Source organism: Mastigoproctus giganteus, chromosome 10 (genome assembly GCF_048544385.1).
Source record: "Mastigoproctus giganteus isolate SK-2022 chromosome 10, ASM4854438v1, whole genome shotgun sequence".
Lineage (NCBI taxonomy): Eukaryota > Metazoa > Arthropoda > Arachnida > Uropygi > Thelyphonidae > Mastigoproctus > Mastigoproctus giganteus.
This window is the reverse complement of record NC_143584.1, coordinates 135,762,449-135,776,589: the sequence shown is the minus strand read 5'-3', so window position 1 is coordinate 135,776,589 and position 14,141 is coordinate 135,762,449. Positions and strand designations below refer to the sequence as shown.

At 38.4% G+C, this 14,141-nt stretch overlaps 1 protein-coding gene across 1 annotated transcript in view; it reads left to right on the top strand.

Annotated features, from left to right (window-relative positions):
- The first annotated feature begins 355 nt into the window (after nt 1-355).
- Nucleotides 356-14,141, top strand: part of LOC150079300 (F-box only protein 21-like) — a 157,873-nt gene continuing 144,087 nt past the window's right edge. The window contains exon 1 of the mRNA XM_090383024.1: nt 356-528. Within this exon, the coding sequence (XP_090239150.1) occupies nt 356-528 (173 nt within the window). The remainder of the gene's footprint in view (nt 529-14,141) is intronic.

The window sequence follows — 14,141 nt, the reverse complement described above, 5'->3', positions numbered from 1 at the left end:
TTCCCGAGAGGAATTTTTATGGGCCTTTTTCACAACGTGGCCGAGTTAGCTGCTCTCTTGCGTGGGTAGCATGGTTTTTTCTCCCGAAAACGTGGGTTTTTTGTCCAGCAAAACAGAAAATCGACCACAGAACGCACACAATTTACAGACGGTATACACGGAGCAATATGACCTTCGTCACTAATGCTCCTAAACCATACAAGAACAACAATAGCATTGCTTACGTTCCGTAGATTCCTTGTTATTTTCAACTGGCTCTCTGCTGTTAAACCACAATTTTTAGTCTTTTTAGAAGCTACGTTACCGTCATCTAGCGGGTGATTTCACGACTGATCTTAACTTAGTGTTAATAATTATGGAGTCTGGTTTAGTGTGTGGGTTTGATCGGTTGCCACATGAAATTACCGAATTTATTTTGCAGTCCCCGCGTTTATCGTATCAGGATATCTGTCGGTGTTCTTGCGTTTGTAAAAAATTTAAGGAAGCTGGTATAAGTAATAAATTATGGAAACAAAAGTTTGAAGAACGGTAAGTGTTTCATAAACCGTTTTCTCTCGTATTTGACGAACTGCAAAGTTTTGGAGGTACTATTGTTGAAGCATTTGAAAACTCAGTAGTATGTTATAAATGGAAACATTTAAATTAAGCTATAGTATTACCTTGCGTCTATACAATTTCGTTGTAAATTGTAATGGAGAAACAGGATGATTCTGGACTTTGTTTTAGGAGCTTATTCCCGATGAAAACTACACGTGGAAGGGTTGTATATAATTTATTTAAATGAAAACGAGCAAACATTTACTGTCATGAAGAAACTTAAATAAAATATAGTGCGCATGGCATAATATATTATGAGTTTAAAATACACTATAAAAAATCGGTGTAAATACACCACAGTGAACTCCTAATGAAAAACTAAGTAGTGTAAAGGCATCGATTTAATTGTATCTTCTATTGCGATTACCTTCATAACGAGTTACCATGTATTGGACTATCTAGAATAAGTAACGCTTCACTAATAGAGAAGACTACTGTTACTTATTCTCAGTGAGCATTTATATTTTATTTAAGTATTATCTTGCACACCTTTTGGCATCTCTCATATTGTGGAAATAACTTCACAACTGGATTGGTATGATTGTAACACCAGGATACCTGCTCACCCACCGATTGGTTGAGTGCAATGGAATTCTTCCTTTTGCTCATACTACACATAAGGGGAGGGGTTGTAAATTTAACCAGAGAAAGGATAGTTTAGTTGCAGGTTAGATGTGTGGAGAAATTTGCCTTCAGTCAGTGAGTGGTTGATTGTTTGAACAAGATCCCATCTGGTGGTGGATAGTTTAAATATACTGAAGGAAGATGTAGAGAAACTATTAGAAGTAGTGGACAAGTGATATGGGAAGTATTGGCTGATGCTGTTTAAGCCTGCTTTGCCACTACTGATGCTAATATGATTGAGAGTGATTTCTTCCAGAGTGACAATTATGCATAAAAAACAGCAGTCTTGTGCATACTTGATTAAGAAAAATATTTTATTAACAAGCATTCCGTTCTGCAAAATTTTCATTTCAAGTCCTCAATTGTTGTCACACATGTGCACATTAGTATTAGTACTAACAAACCATGCAAAAAAGCAAGTTTATACACCATCAGCCAAAAAAAAAAAAAAAAGGTAGAGATTCAGAAACGGGTGCCCCTTTCAAAATGGTGGCGAGGAGAGGAGGGGAAAAGCAATGATTGGCGGGTTGTGACACCGCCCACTCACTGCGTTCCCCCTCCTCTCCTCGCCCGATGGATTTCAAGTGACACGCGAACGGCACTTGGCACAGCAACAAAAATGGCGGCAGAAAACAAATGGTAAATCCCAGTTACACGGTAAATCCAAGTTAAATCCAAGTTACAAAAATGCACGTTTTTTCGCGAAAATAAAAAGTCACGTGATATTTGAATGAGTCTGATTTAGCTGAAAAGGGGACAACGAAATTTTGCCAAAGAAAAGGAACCGCAAATCAACAAAATATTAATATAAAACAAAAAGTTACACGAAATGCAATCACTTGATTCTTAGGAGGATAAAAAAATGCACGTTTTTCTATGCTATTACTAAGAAAAACTATCAGATTGAACTGGCACAAAGAAAAACCACTCACCTCATCGGTCGGGTGTCCACCTTCAATCCTCGGTTTCGGGCTTATATACAGTGCTTAGTTCCATTTTCTCTAGGGTTGAACGGAGAGAAACAAAGAAAAAAACCAAAAAAAAAAAAAACAAACCTGTGACAAAGGAAATTACACAGCAGCAACTGGACACCTGCACAAATGAAATACAGACTAAAAATGACCACCAGAGCCTGGAAATGGCACAATAGTAATCAGCCATTCACATTGTGATTGGCTGATTACTATTGATTGGCTGGTTACTATTGATTGGCTGATTACAGTTCTTCCTGTAATTTTTTTTTTTTTTTAAATTGCCATTCTTTTTCTTTATTAATTTTTATTATTTTTTTACTTTTTTTTTCTGGGGGCTACCGCCCCCAGACCCCCGTCTATGTGGGGGCTCCAGCCCCCACATCCCCGGAATTATTCAGCTGACATACCTCGCAACCACGTGACATCAAAACACCACAAAGTAACGGCCACCACGGCCATTATGTGACGAACAATAAAAATACACGAGGACGGTTTCATATCGTCCATATCCACCAATAAACAAAAGACATACCTCGCAACCACGTGATATCAAAACACCACAAGTAACAAGTGCGGCTATTGATTGCGGCCATTCTTTTTCTTTATTAATTTTTAATATTTTTTTTTCTGGGGGCTACCGCCCCCAGACCCCCGTCTATGTGAGGGGTGGTAATTGGTATAAACAATACCAATAATCAAAAGAAGGGGGCTTACCGCCCCCAGACCCCCCGTCTATGTGAGGGGTGGGAACAATAAACAATACCAATAATCAAAAGTTCCTCGCAACAACGTGTAATCAAAACACGTGTTTCCTCGTGTTACGTGGCACGGGTGGCACGCAGTGCGTGTTCTACCGTGCTGGCTGCATCCGTCTCTTAAGGAGATCACGTGACGATAGGCGGAGTCAACACCCGTCAATCACGGCTGTATCGCTAGCAGTCTGGAAGGGGGCACCCGTTTCTGAATCTCTGCCAAAAAAAAAAAAAAATTCCCACATCACCTGTTTATCCCTCCAATAGTTTGCCTAGTTCTCCCTTGTATTTGTTCAAACTGTCCGTTTCCACAACAACAGGTGAAAGTTTGTTCCAGTAATCAGCCACCCCTTGTGTGCAGTCTGAGCAAGAGGAAGAATCCCATCAGCATTGAACATAAAGATATGCAGCAAAATCATTCCAATAATGGTATGTCATTTATTATTGTTATCATTTCTAATATTATGTAAATAAATGTAATTACATTTAAAACAAGCAACAGAAATTCATAGGCATATTTCGAATGATTTTTACATGAAAATGCAAAATAAATAAAATATATACACCCCAAGCATTCTCATCTAGAATTAGATTTTGCATATACTAACATTGCTAACCAGTCATGTGCTAATTCTGAAAGCCATATTTCTTAAACACCAATTTGCAAAATCATTTCAGACTGTAAAGTAAGAAATAACCTTGAATGAGTTTCTAAACCACTCAGTGACAGTACTGTGGACATAATTGTTTTGTGATGTGTCAATTTATTGGTACTATCTTGAAGTCAGAGATGATGTAGAAGTCTGAGGATGGCAGGTCAAGGCTGTATGCAGGATTCTATTTTGTTCTTCAACCCATACCAGTTCAATAGATCCTCTGTAGCATTGGCTGTCTGTGGGTAGGTATTGTCTGCTGTGACTCGGTGATTAGCATGCGTGTCCACAAGTATTGAGGTTTTGGGTTTGAGCCCATATACTGGCACAAAAAATGCATTGCACATTGTGACTGGTGTTGAAAATTCAGTTGCCATTAATAATTAAATATGTATGCAGTCAGTGAATTTTTAGACTCTTCTGCTTTTGACCATTTAGAGCAGCATTACCCAACCTTTTTCGACCCAATGCTCCCTTACAAAATCTTTTTCTGCCCAATATTCCTCCTCAGATTAAGTATATGCCAATGCTTCCTATTCTTCCCTTAAAATACAAGTAATGCATAAAAGGTATTTTCAATGATTATTACTGATTGTTTTTATCATGCCTTTTTATTGCACTTAGATTACACATTGAATTCTTATATATACATACATAGTTATAGAAAAGTAAATAAAATGAGATTTATTATAAAATACTAGTATGATCTTTGAGCTTGATGAGTTGGCTAACTTCACAATATCTGGAGTATACTTGGATAGTAATAGTCTTAAGTTACCACGACTAAAATATCCAAACGGTTTTGATTCTTCACTAGTATGCGATTCACTGCACTAAATCCTTGTTTTTCAAGACAAGAAGATGGAAAGGCAATATAAAGAAGTTTTGTTTTTCTCCATGGAGCAGGAAATTTCACATGATGTTTTAGCCACGACTTGAAGTCCTCTGGTGTTGAAGATTTGCTTTGATTCTTCATCATTTTGAAGCTGAACAGTTTCTTCTTCCAAACTAAGTTCTTGGTCTTCAGTTTTGCAAATGAATGGATTTGTTACCCAGACATATTTCCAAATCAATCAAATCTTTAAAGCAATTCTCAAAGTCACATTTCAGTGACTGCAGCTGTAAGCAATATTCTTCCAACTCACAGTCTAAATAGGATGTTTTTATGCTGCTCATGGTAGGAAACTGAAAAAAAACTCTTCTGCCAATGTTATGTTTAAACAACTCCAACTTCATGATGACAGTAGATATCGCAGTATTAAATAAAATTAAATTTAAATGCTTCAACTGTCGCATCAGACCACCAAGTGTCAACACCCCAAATGCCCCCTTAAAGTTTGTAGTCACGCCAATGACCCCCAGGGGAGTTCTACTGCCCACATTGGGAATTGCTGATCCAGAGAATAAATGAAAATTTATTTTATTTATTGTTGTACATTCATTCAACTCACCTTCAGCAAGTCCACCTCCTAAGCCTAGGCTTATATGTGGATTATGCTTCTTCAGTGATATTATCTTAAGCTGTTCTTAAAAATATATTATAATAATAAAAAATACTATTTAAAATTCAACATCACAACACATCTTAGGAGAGCACTAATCCTCTTAGCCGCAGCCAAGAAGGATATAGTGTTAGCTATCGTCATCTTACATATCCTAATTGGCTGTGTTACTGTCCCCAGCCACGAAGAGGCGGGAAGTACTATCTAGCCTTGCTCTCCGTTTAAAAACTAGACTCACAAACTTATTAAAATACCACAGGAGAGCCCTATCCATGAACATGATCCGAAGATCTTGTTGTTCAAGTTTACCTAGACTTATCTCCAATTCATGTCTTAGATCAACATATTGATCACAATGGAGCATAATATGGACACTAGTTTCTTGTAACCCACAAGAACATAAATCATTTTCCACAAGTCTCAACTCATGGAGTCTTTTTGCCAATCCATGTCCAGTAATAAGAAAAGTGGCATGTAGTCCAAATTGCTGCCAAGGATTTGCCCGCACATTTAATATGTCAACTCTCGGTAAATACATATGGGTGACACGTCCTTTTTTACTCGTGTCCCACCTCTGTTGCCATACAGCCATCAGTTCATTTTTAATTCTTGCCTTCTCTTCTTTATAATCAGATCTTGAGTATATCCTATTTAGATCTGGGCAAGAGGAAACTCCCAACACAGTTTTCCTGATGTTCTTTCTAGTACAGTATAGTAACACCGACAAGATGGTCTGCAAATCAGCCGGAAATTGCCCAGCCAAGACATGCAGAGCATCTGTCGACACTGTTCTGCAGGCCCGTGTTGTGCATAGGAGAGCGAACCTCTGCGCTTGAAGCAAGTATTTCTTTTCAACACTATTAGTTATTCGGTGCAACCAAGCCACAGAAGAATATGTGATTATGGGGACAAATACACAGTCATAAAGGAGATTCAGCGCTCTTCCTTTTATCCCCCAATCAGTTCTAATCATTCTTCTCAGCTTGGCATACAGCACTCGAACTTTATTTTTTAAGTACTTCATGTGCTCCAAAAACGCCGTCCTCTCCCCTACACACACACCAAGGTACTTTACAGAGGTCACATACCTAATTGACATATCAAATGCTTTAACAACTGGATTTCTATTCATACTCAGTCGTCCTTTAAGCAGCATCTGTACAGTCTTTGTTTTTGAGATCTGTAACTTATGCAATCTGGACCACTCTATCAATTCCTCCATTATTTGAGAGGCACGTGCCTCTAGTTGGGACCTTGCGTTGCCATAAACCAGAATTAACAAATCATCGGCATATGCCACTACATTCACACCAACGTGATTTCTTCTCAAAAAGTCATCCATAACTATTGTCCAGACGTGAGGACCAATCACCGAGCCCTGTGGACAACCTCGTTTAACATTCCTTTTTACTTCAGTATATTTTGTCCTGATAATTATCTTTCTATTTGAAAAATATTCTTTGAAAACTAAATACAATTTTTCAGAACATCCAATGGTTCTAATCCTGGAAAGGATTCCCTCCCACCAAAGCATGTCGAATGCGCCGTGAAAATCAACAAAAATTCCAAGAATGTAACGCCCCTCATAGCTCTGAACGTATGTTGTCATCTGATAAATAGCGTCCTCTGTAGACTTACCTTTTTTATAACCATACTGGTTATCAGAGGACATTTGATTCTCATCATATTTAATCATCAACCGACTGATACACAGTCGTTCATAAGTTTTAGCTATTACAGACAACAATGCTATGGGACGATACGAACCTGCTTCACTTGATAGTTTATCCGGACTTTTGATAATCAGTTTCAAAACGGCCATTCTCCACACCTCAGGGAACGAACCCATCTCCAAGCATTTGTTAAACATCTTTACCATTAAATTGGGTCTTATATTAAAAACCCTTTTCATTATCTTAACTTCTATTAAATTAGGACCTGGCGACCGGTCGTCAACCGCCTGTGCAACAGCATCTTGGACCTCTTCCATGGTAAAATTTTGTTCACATATATTGGAACTTTGAGTGGCATTGCCTCGTATCATTTCCTTCTGTTCTTGGCTTAGTTCTTGTGTGTCCATATCAGGAAACAACTCATCCAGGATCATATCCATGGATTCACTCCATCCTAAAGTGTCCATATCTCCTGTTCTAACAGTAAAATTTATAGAATTAAAAATATACTTCTCAGTAATTAATTTAAAAACAGTGTTCCAGGGATCTCTCGAGCCTTTTTCCATCACATACGACTTCCAAGAAGTCTGCTTCGAATCATTAATTGCTTTAACATAATTTTTACACAGATTCCTATACGTATTATTATACAATTCCGTCATTTGAATGTCCCCCAACCTTCTATACCTTTGAAATCTTTTCCTGGCTTTTCTCAATTCTTTCTTCATTTGCTGTAAATTTCTATTCCACCATATTACAGGTCTGGATACAAGCTTTTTCTTTTTCATTGAAACGTTTGAAGCTACATAAACTATGTCCTGAAATTTACATACATATTCTTCAGGACTTAGTAAATCCCAATTTATTTCATTTACTTTGTCATTGAAGGCCAGATCAAAACCTTCCCAATTAACTGTTTTGATAGAAAACCTTTCTGCTTCCTTTATTTGCCGTATTTTCTATATCTGACTCAGTTTAATCAAAATACCATTACGATCACTTGTAGTTAAGTAATCAACTACTTTCCAGTCATGTATCTTATCAAGAATTGACACAGTACATACTGTAACATCTATATAGGATTGCCCATGTACAGAGCTATATGTTGGTATATGGCCAGGAATATTGACAACCACCATACCAGAGGTAGATAGGAAGTCCTCAAGGATCTCACCTCTATCATCAGACTCCGCACTACCCCATAGTACAGATTTAGAATTACGGACCATTCCAACAACTATATGGCAACCTTGAAGTACGTCCTTTATCTTCTCCAAGTAATTAATATAAGGATTTATATCAACCGAGTGCTGACAGTATAATGAGATCATATACACTCTACCAATTGCTCCAATAACTTCAGCACATATCATGTTTTCATTGGATAGAGTTGTGATCTTAGTAACCACAAGATCGTTTCCTCTCACTACTATCGCAACCTTCGGACTTTTTCCGTCTGCCAAAATCCTGTAATTACTTGGATATCCCCGTACGTTGCCACCTACTTCATAAGGCTCCTGCAATAGACTTATGTCAATACCCTTCTTTTCCATTTCCAAATATATTTGAGCTGCTACCGCCTTTGCTCGTTGTGCATTTAATTGCAACACACTAAGTTTTTCAGCCATAACTGATCTTATTTTTATATAATTCCAAAGCTCTTTTGTACTCAGGGCAATCCTTATCAGCAGCAGTGTGATCACATTTTCTGCTTCTATTTTTACAGTTACAGCAGACTGGTCCCTCTGCCTTATTTTCACAGTCCCTGTATGCATGGCCCTTCTGGGCACAATGTCCACATATAGCTTCTCTTTTACAATACTTAGATACATGGCCGAATCCTAAGCATTTGTAACACTGAGCCACAGAGAATATTTCTTTGTATTTATATGCCATCCAATCGGCATATATTCTTTCTTTCTGTCTTATTATATTCAGAAGCCTCGATCTAACCTCCAATATCCAATTTGACACACTGCCATTCTTGACACTATTTATAGAGACTACTTCAACATTTTCACTGAATTCTTTCCTAGAAACCCCATATTCTTTACAATTTTTAATCCAAACCTGCTCCAGAAAATCATCTTTTTGAATGTCCTTTTCAATGTCAAAAACCACAATTCTAGGATGAACAACCTTTGGAATAACATATTTTAATCCAACTTCTTGTATCTTCTAACATATCCTCTTAATATCGTCCTCTCCCTCCGCCTCCAACACAATCCCGCAGTCTCGTATTGTTCTTATATTTTTTACTTTCACTTCTTTCAGAACTGGTCTAAGTTCTTTCAAGACTTCCTTTTTTACATCATCGCTTGCCTTGAATCTTTCATCTACTGCTTTAATCAATACACACTTTGATAATTTCTTGGTATCTTTCACTAGTTCTTGAGCTACATAAGCATAGCTTTTCTTTTCTTTTTTCTTTCCCTCTAACTTTTCTTTTAATAACAAGTTTTCTATGTGAACATCCATAGCCTTCATTTCCAAGATATCCTATAGTTCTAAGATTGTTTTCATAGCTGTTGTGGGAACTTTATTTTGCGTATCATGTAAGTAGGTCCTAAGCCTACCTCTTGTTTCTTTAACATATTCCAATCCTTCGTACTTGGATCTTTCTTTGCTCCCATCAGTTCTTCTTTTCTTATGAGAACCAGTTTTCTTTGCACTTTCCTGATTATTCTTTTCAACACTATTACCAGTTCTTGCTTTCCTTTTCTTTGTTTCACCGTGACTTTGTGAATTCTGCTGTGAAGTTGAGAGAGAGGAGGACCTAAGACGCGGAGGAGTCAATAACAGTGTTCTTCCAATAAAAACCTGCGTCTTTGACAATTCTTGGACTTGATTAGACGGAACTTTTCCGGTCTTCATCTTTTCATCATCTGTGGCCTCAGATATTACTTCCGCCAGTTCTTCTTCACTTGACGTTGAATCTGATTCTTCTATACTTGCCATGTATACAATAAAAAACAACTATTTACAATTTAAAAGTTAAGTCTCAACAATGAGAAATAACAACTATATACAATATATACACGGCTCAAGAGTCCTGCACAATGAACACTGAATAAACACAGCTGCTGAATGAACTTATTAAAAAAGTCTCCGAAATCTATCAGAAACCAATAAAAACCGTCCACAACCCAAGTTAAACGGGTTGTGGTCCCAGGAACAAAATCAAGGGCACGGAAATGCTCTTAACGAGCTCTCCAAAATCCCAAATCTAACAATCAATTTAGCCCATTTAGCCAGCCGGGGAATTCTCCCCGACTGCCCACCCCAGACTACGAGGAAGTAGGACTAGCTAAACTGGCCTTGGCAAACTGTACAAGTAAATAAACAAGAAAGCAGATTAACTCAATTCACAATCAAATCTATATATCACTCGGATAACTCGCACTATATGCACCCCAGAATAGCCCCCTGGGGTTTTATTGTTGTACAGTAGGATTATGCTCTGTGACAATTTTCCTGAATGTTTGGCTTTGTTGTTGCACTCTAATACCAATAAGGTGTCACAATTGCACAAGCCATTAATCGTTGTGCCATGCCTTAATATGTGAATATGCCTATTATGGTCAAAAAAGGAAAGCTTTATTTTTGAGGCTGACATTTGGGTTTTACTACACCAGCAGGGAGGTGGGAAAGATGGATGTTTTTATTGCATGCTGGAACATTTCATTTCTGGGCCAAAATGATAACCACTACTTAACCACTGCTATCTGACACATGATGGCATTCTCTACAAATGGTAGCATATGTGATGTGATGTGTTAATGACCATTCAATGTTCCTTCTACTGGTTTGAGACATCTAGGCACCCATTGAGTTCACATATTTTGCACATGAAGACACTCATACAATGCTGTATGTGTTGTCCCAACATTGAAGTATATCTCTTGGGAGATGCTGTAACCATTATACCACTGTTTTGCAGGCTTGGTGTCTTCCACGTATTATGGCTCTGGCTAAGTCATGGCTTATCTATGATGGGCTACTACCCAGAACCATCATATAGATCAGTAACTGAAAATATGTATATACCGGGTGTTTATAAAATAAGTTTCTCTATTCAGGAGACCCTAGTGTCAAAATGATTAGAGATAGCACTGTGAAAATTGGTGGGTATGTCATTTAGGGGATTTTAATATCAGAACTTAGAAATCTATAGATATTGTTCTATGTGCTTTCCTTCACTTGAGATGACATTCTGAAAACGGAGGACTGCGTGCGACAGTTTCGCATAGCATCTCATTGGGGATGCTTGCTTTCAAATCGACAAGCGTCTATATGCTGTCACGGTAAACTCTGTCTTTCGGGTATCCTCATAAGCCAGAAATCACAGGGATTGAGCTCTCGTGGTCAGACTGGCCAGAACTGCGGAAAGTCTCTAGAAATGATGCAATCATTTCCGAATGTTGAATGGTGCAGTTCCTTCACTTGTCAACTATATGGGGAGGGGCACCATCTTGAATGAACACTATGGTCTCCAAGCATTGCCTTTCTTGCAGAGCAGGAATAATGTGATCTCTTATGCCAAAAATAATCTCTTAGAAGAGTGCAGTACTGTTCACTAGTTACCATACACCTTACAGGGCCATGAAATGTAGACTTGTCAAAGAAAAATGGTCCGATTATAAACACTGCTGTGAATCCACACCATACTGTAACATATTGACTTTTTAGTGGTCTTTAATGCACAGCAGATGGACGAGAAATTCCCCATATTCGGCAGTTTTGTGCATTTACAGCCCCATGAAGAGTGAAATGTGCCTCATCAGACCACAAGATCATTCAAGCCCATGTATTATCAAGTGCCATACGAGCCAGAAATTGTAGACAAAGTCTATTTGTTGTTGCTGATCACAAGACTAGTTCTTACACTACATGAATCATGTATGGGAAGCAGCATAAAATTATTTGAAGAACTTTACATACAGTAGACCAAGGAAGGTTCAATTCTCTGGTCATCTCCAGCCTGAAATTACACCTCACTCCCTGGTCGCTTCAAATTTCTTTATTAGTTTTCAAAGCTCCACTGATGTCAAAGGTCCTTCACGCTTACGCAAACCTTTAAGTTTCCGTTATTCACGTAGTGCTGTATTAGTGTTACTATTATTCTGGTAGAACAGTTTTACTAAAAGAGCACATTCCTTTTTTGTAAGAGCCATAATGGTTATTGATGATGACGTTAGCATTTTTGCTTTTATCTAACAGGATGTCATTTGCGTAAGCAGCGTGTCTTGAAGTAAATGACAACTTTTACATGTGCAGTGCCGTTTACCCCCTGGAGGCGGAAATTTGAACTATTTTTTTTTTTTTTTCCTTCTACAAATTGCTTCCCCATACCCTAAATGACATACCCACTGATTTTCACAGTGCTAACCCTAACCATTTTGACACTAGGGTCTCTTGAATAGGGGAACTTATTTTATAGCCACCTGGTACATGTTCTGTGGCAGCCAACATTTTTTTTTTTTTATGTAAACTCCAAACACAAGAGATACTAGAACCTATAGTACTTAGTACCATGCTTGGGTTGGAGGTTGAGAAGACGAAAGAAGATATTTGTTGACATTGGACTTGAACTTCTGTAGACTGTAATTTTCAGGAAATACGTATGAAGGAAGGTTGTTCCAGAAGACCAATTGAATGAATAAATGAGGAAGATGACAAGTTGGTTCTGTGAGTTTGAAGTTGGACAGTAAATGGATATTGGCTGATGGTGTCACGTGTTCGGACTGTTTTGAAAGAGAGAGCGGGAATTATAGAAGCCGATTCAGGAGACCAGTGCTCATGGAATTATCTGCAGAAGCGGCATGCAACAGAAACAGTACGTCTATGAGACAGCGAGTGGAGAGACTCTGTTAGAGATGAATCATTAATTAACCTAACTGCCCTCTTCTGAATGGAATCAAGAAACCTGAGAGAGGTTTTGGGGGCATCACCCCCAGATGTGGGAACAATATTCCATGGCAGGGCGGATTTCCGATTTATACAGAGTGAGCAGCTGTTTGGAAGAAAAGTAACGCCGAGAGCAAAAGAGAAAACCTAGTTTTTTAGATGTAGAGGAAGCAATATTTGTAATGTGCTTGTGCCAAGAGAGATTAGAAGTCAGGATAATCCCCAAAAGAGATATATCACTTTGACTAGAAATCGGAGTGTCACTAAAGATAAGCGTAGGAGCAGAAGAATCCTTTTTGCGATATATAAGACAAGACTGAGTTTTAGAAGGGTTGAAATGAACTAAGTTGTCTTTGCCCCACTGGAGAATTACCTGAAGATGGGCATTTAAGGAATTGGTAGCAGATTTTCGAGAAGTTGAAGCTGATTGGGCAGGGCAAGGTTTCTCAAAATGGAAAGTAGAATGCAATGTGCTATCATTGGCAAAACTATGGATAGGATTTCCAGTCAATGGAAGAAGGTCATTAGTATACAAGAGGAAAAGAGTGGGGGAAAGAACTGAACCTTGGGGGACACCGGAATTAGTGGAGAAGTTAGAAGATAGAGAGCCATCACCCTCAGTGAGCGATCAGAGAGAAAATTGGATAACCAATTACTAAAAGCAGTTGGCAAACCGTAAGATGGAAGCTTGTTTAGAAGACCTTTATGCCAAACACGATCGAAAGCCTTTGAGATGTCAAGAGCAACTACTTGTGTTTCACCGAACTTTCCCATTGAATTAGTCCATAAGTGGGTAACATAAGCCAGAATATCACCAGTGGATCGACACTGACGGAATCCATACTGGCGATCGTTGATCAGATGGAAGGTTTCTATGTAGTTTAAGAGTTGGCGGTTAATTGATTTCTCCATTACTTTAGAAAGAGTAGAAGTAATTGCAATGGGATGATAATTGGATGGGAGGGATTTGTCACCCTTTTTAGGAACTGGCTGGATATGAGCAAATTTCCAAGCAGAAGGAAAAACACCTTTGGAATAAGAAAGTGAAAAAAGACGTCAAAGAATAGGAGTAAGTTCAGGAGCACAGGTTTTGAGAACAAGTGGAGAAATACCATCGGGACTTGGAGCTTTCTTAGCATCAAGATTCGTCAAAATCCTTCTGACATCCTTTTGATGGAAGACCACAGGAGGCATTGAATGAAGCATGTTGGGAATGGTGGGAGGTGTTTTACCAAGATCATTAATACATGAGTTGGAAGAAAAATGGGATGCTAGCAGGTCAGCTTTATCCTTGGCTGAAGTGACAACAGAACCATCTGGTTTGGACAGAGGTGGGAGCAGAGATGGGCAAAAGTTGCGGCCAATAGCTTTGGCAAGAGACCAGAATGCTCGGCTACTATTAGGGTAAGAAGCAAGTTTTCTACTCGTAGCCTGTTCAAACTGTAGTTTGGACTGATTA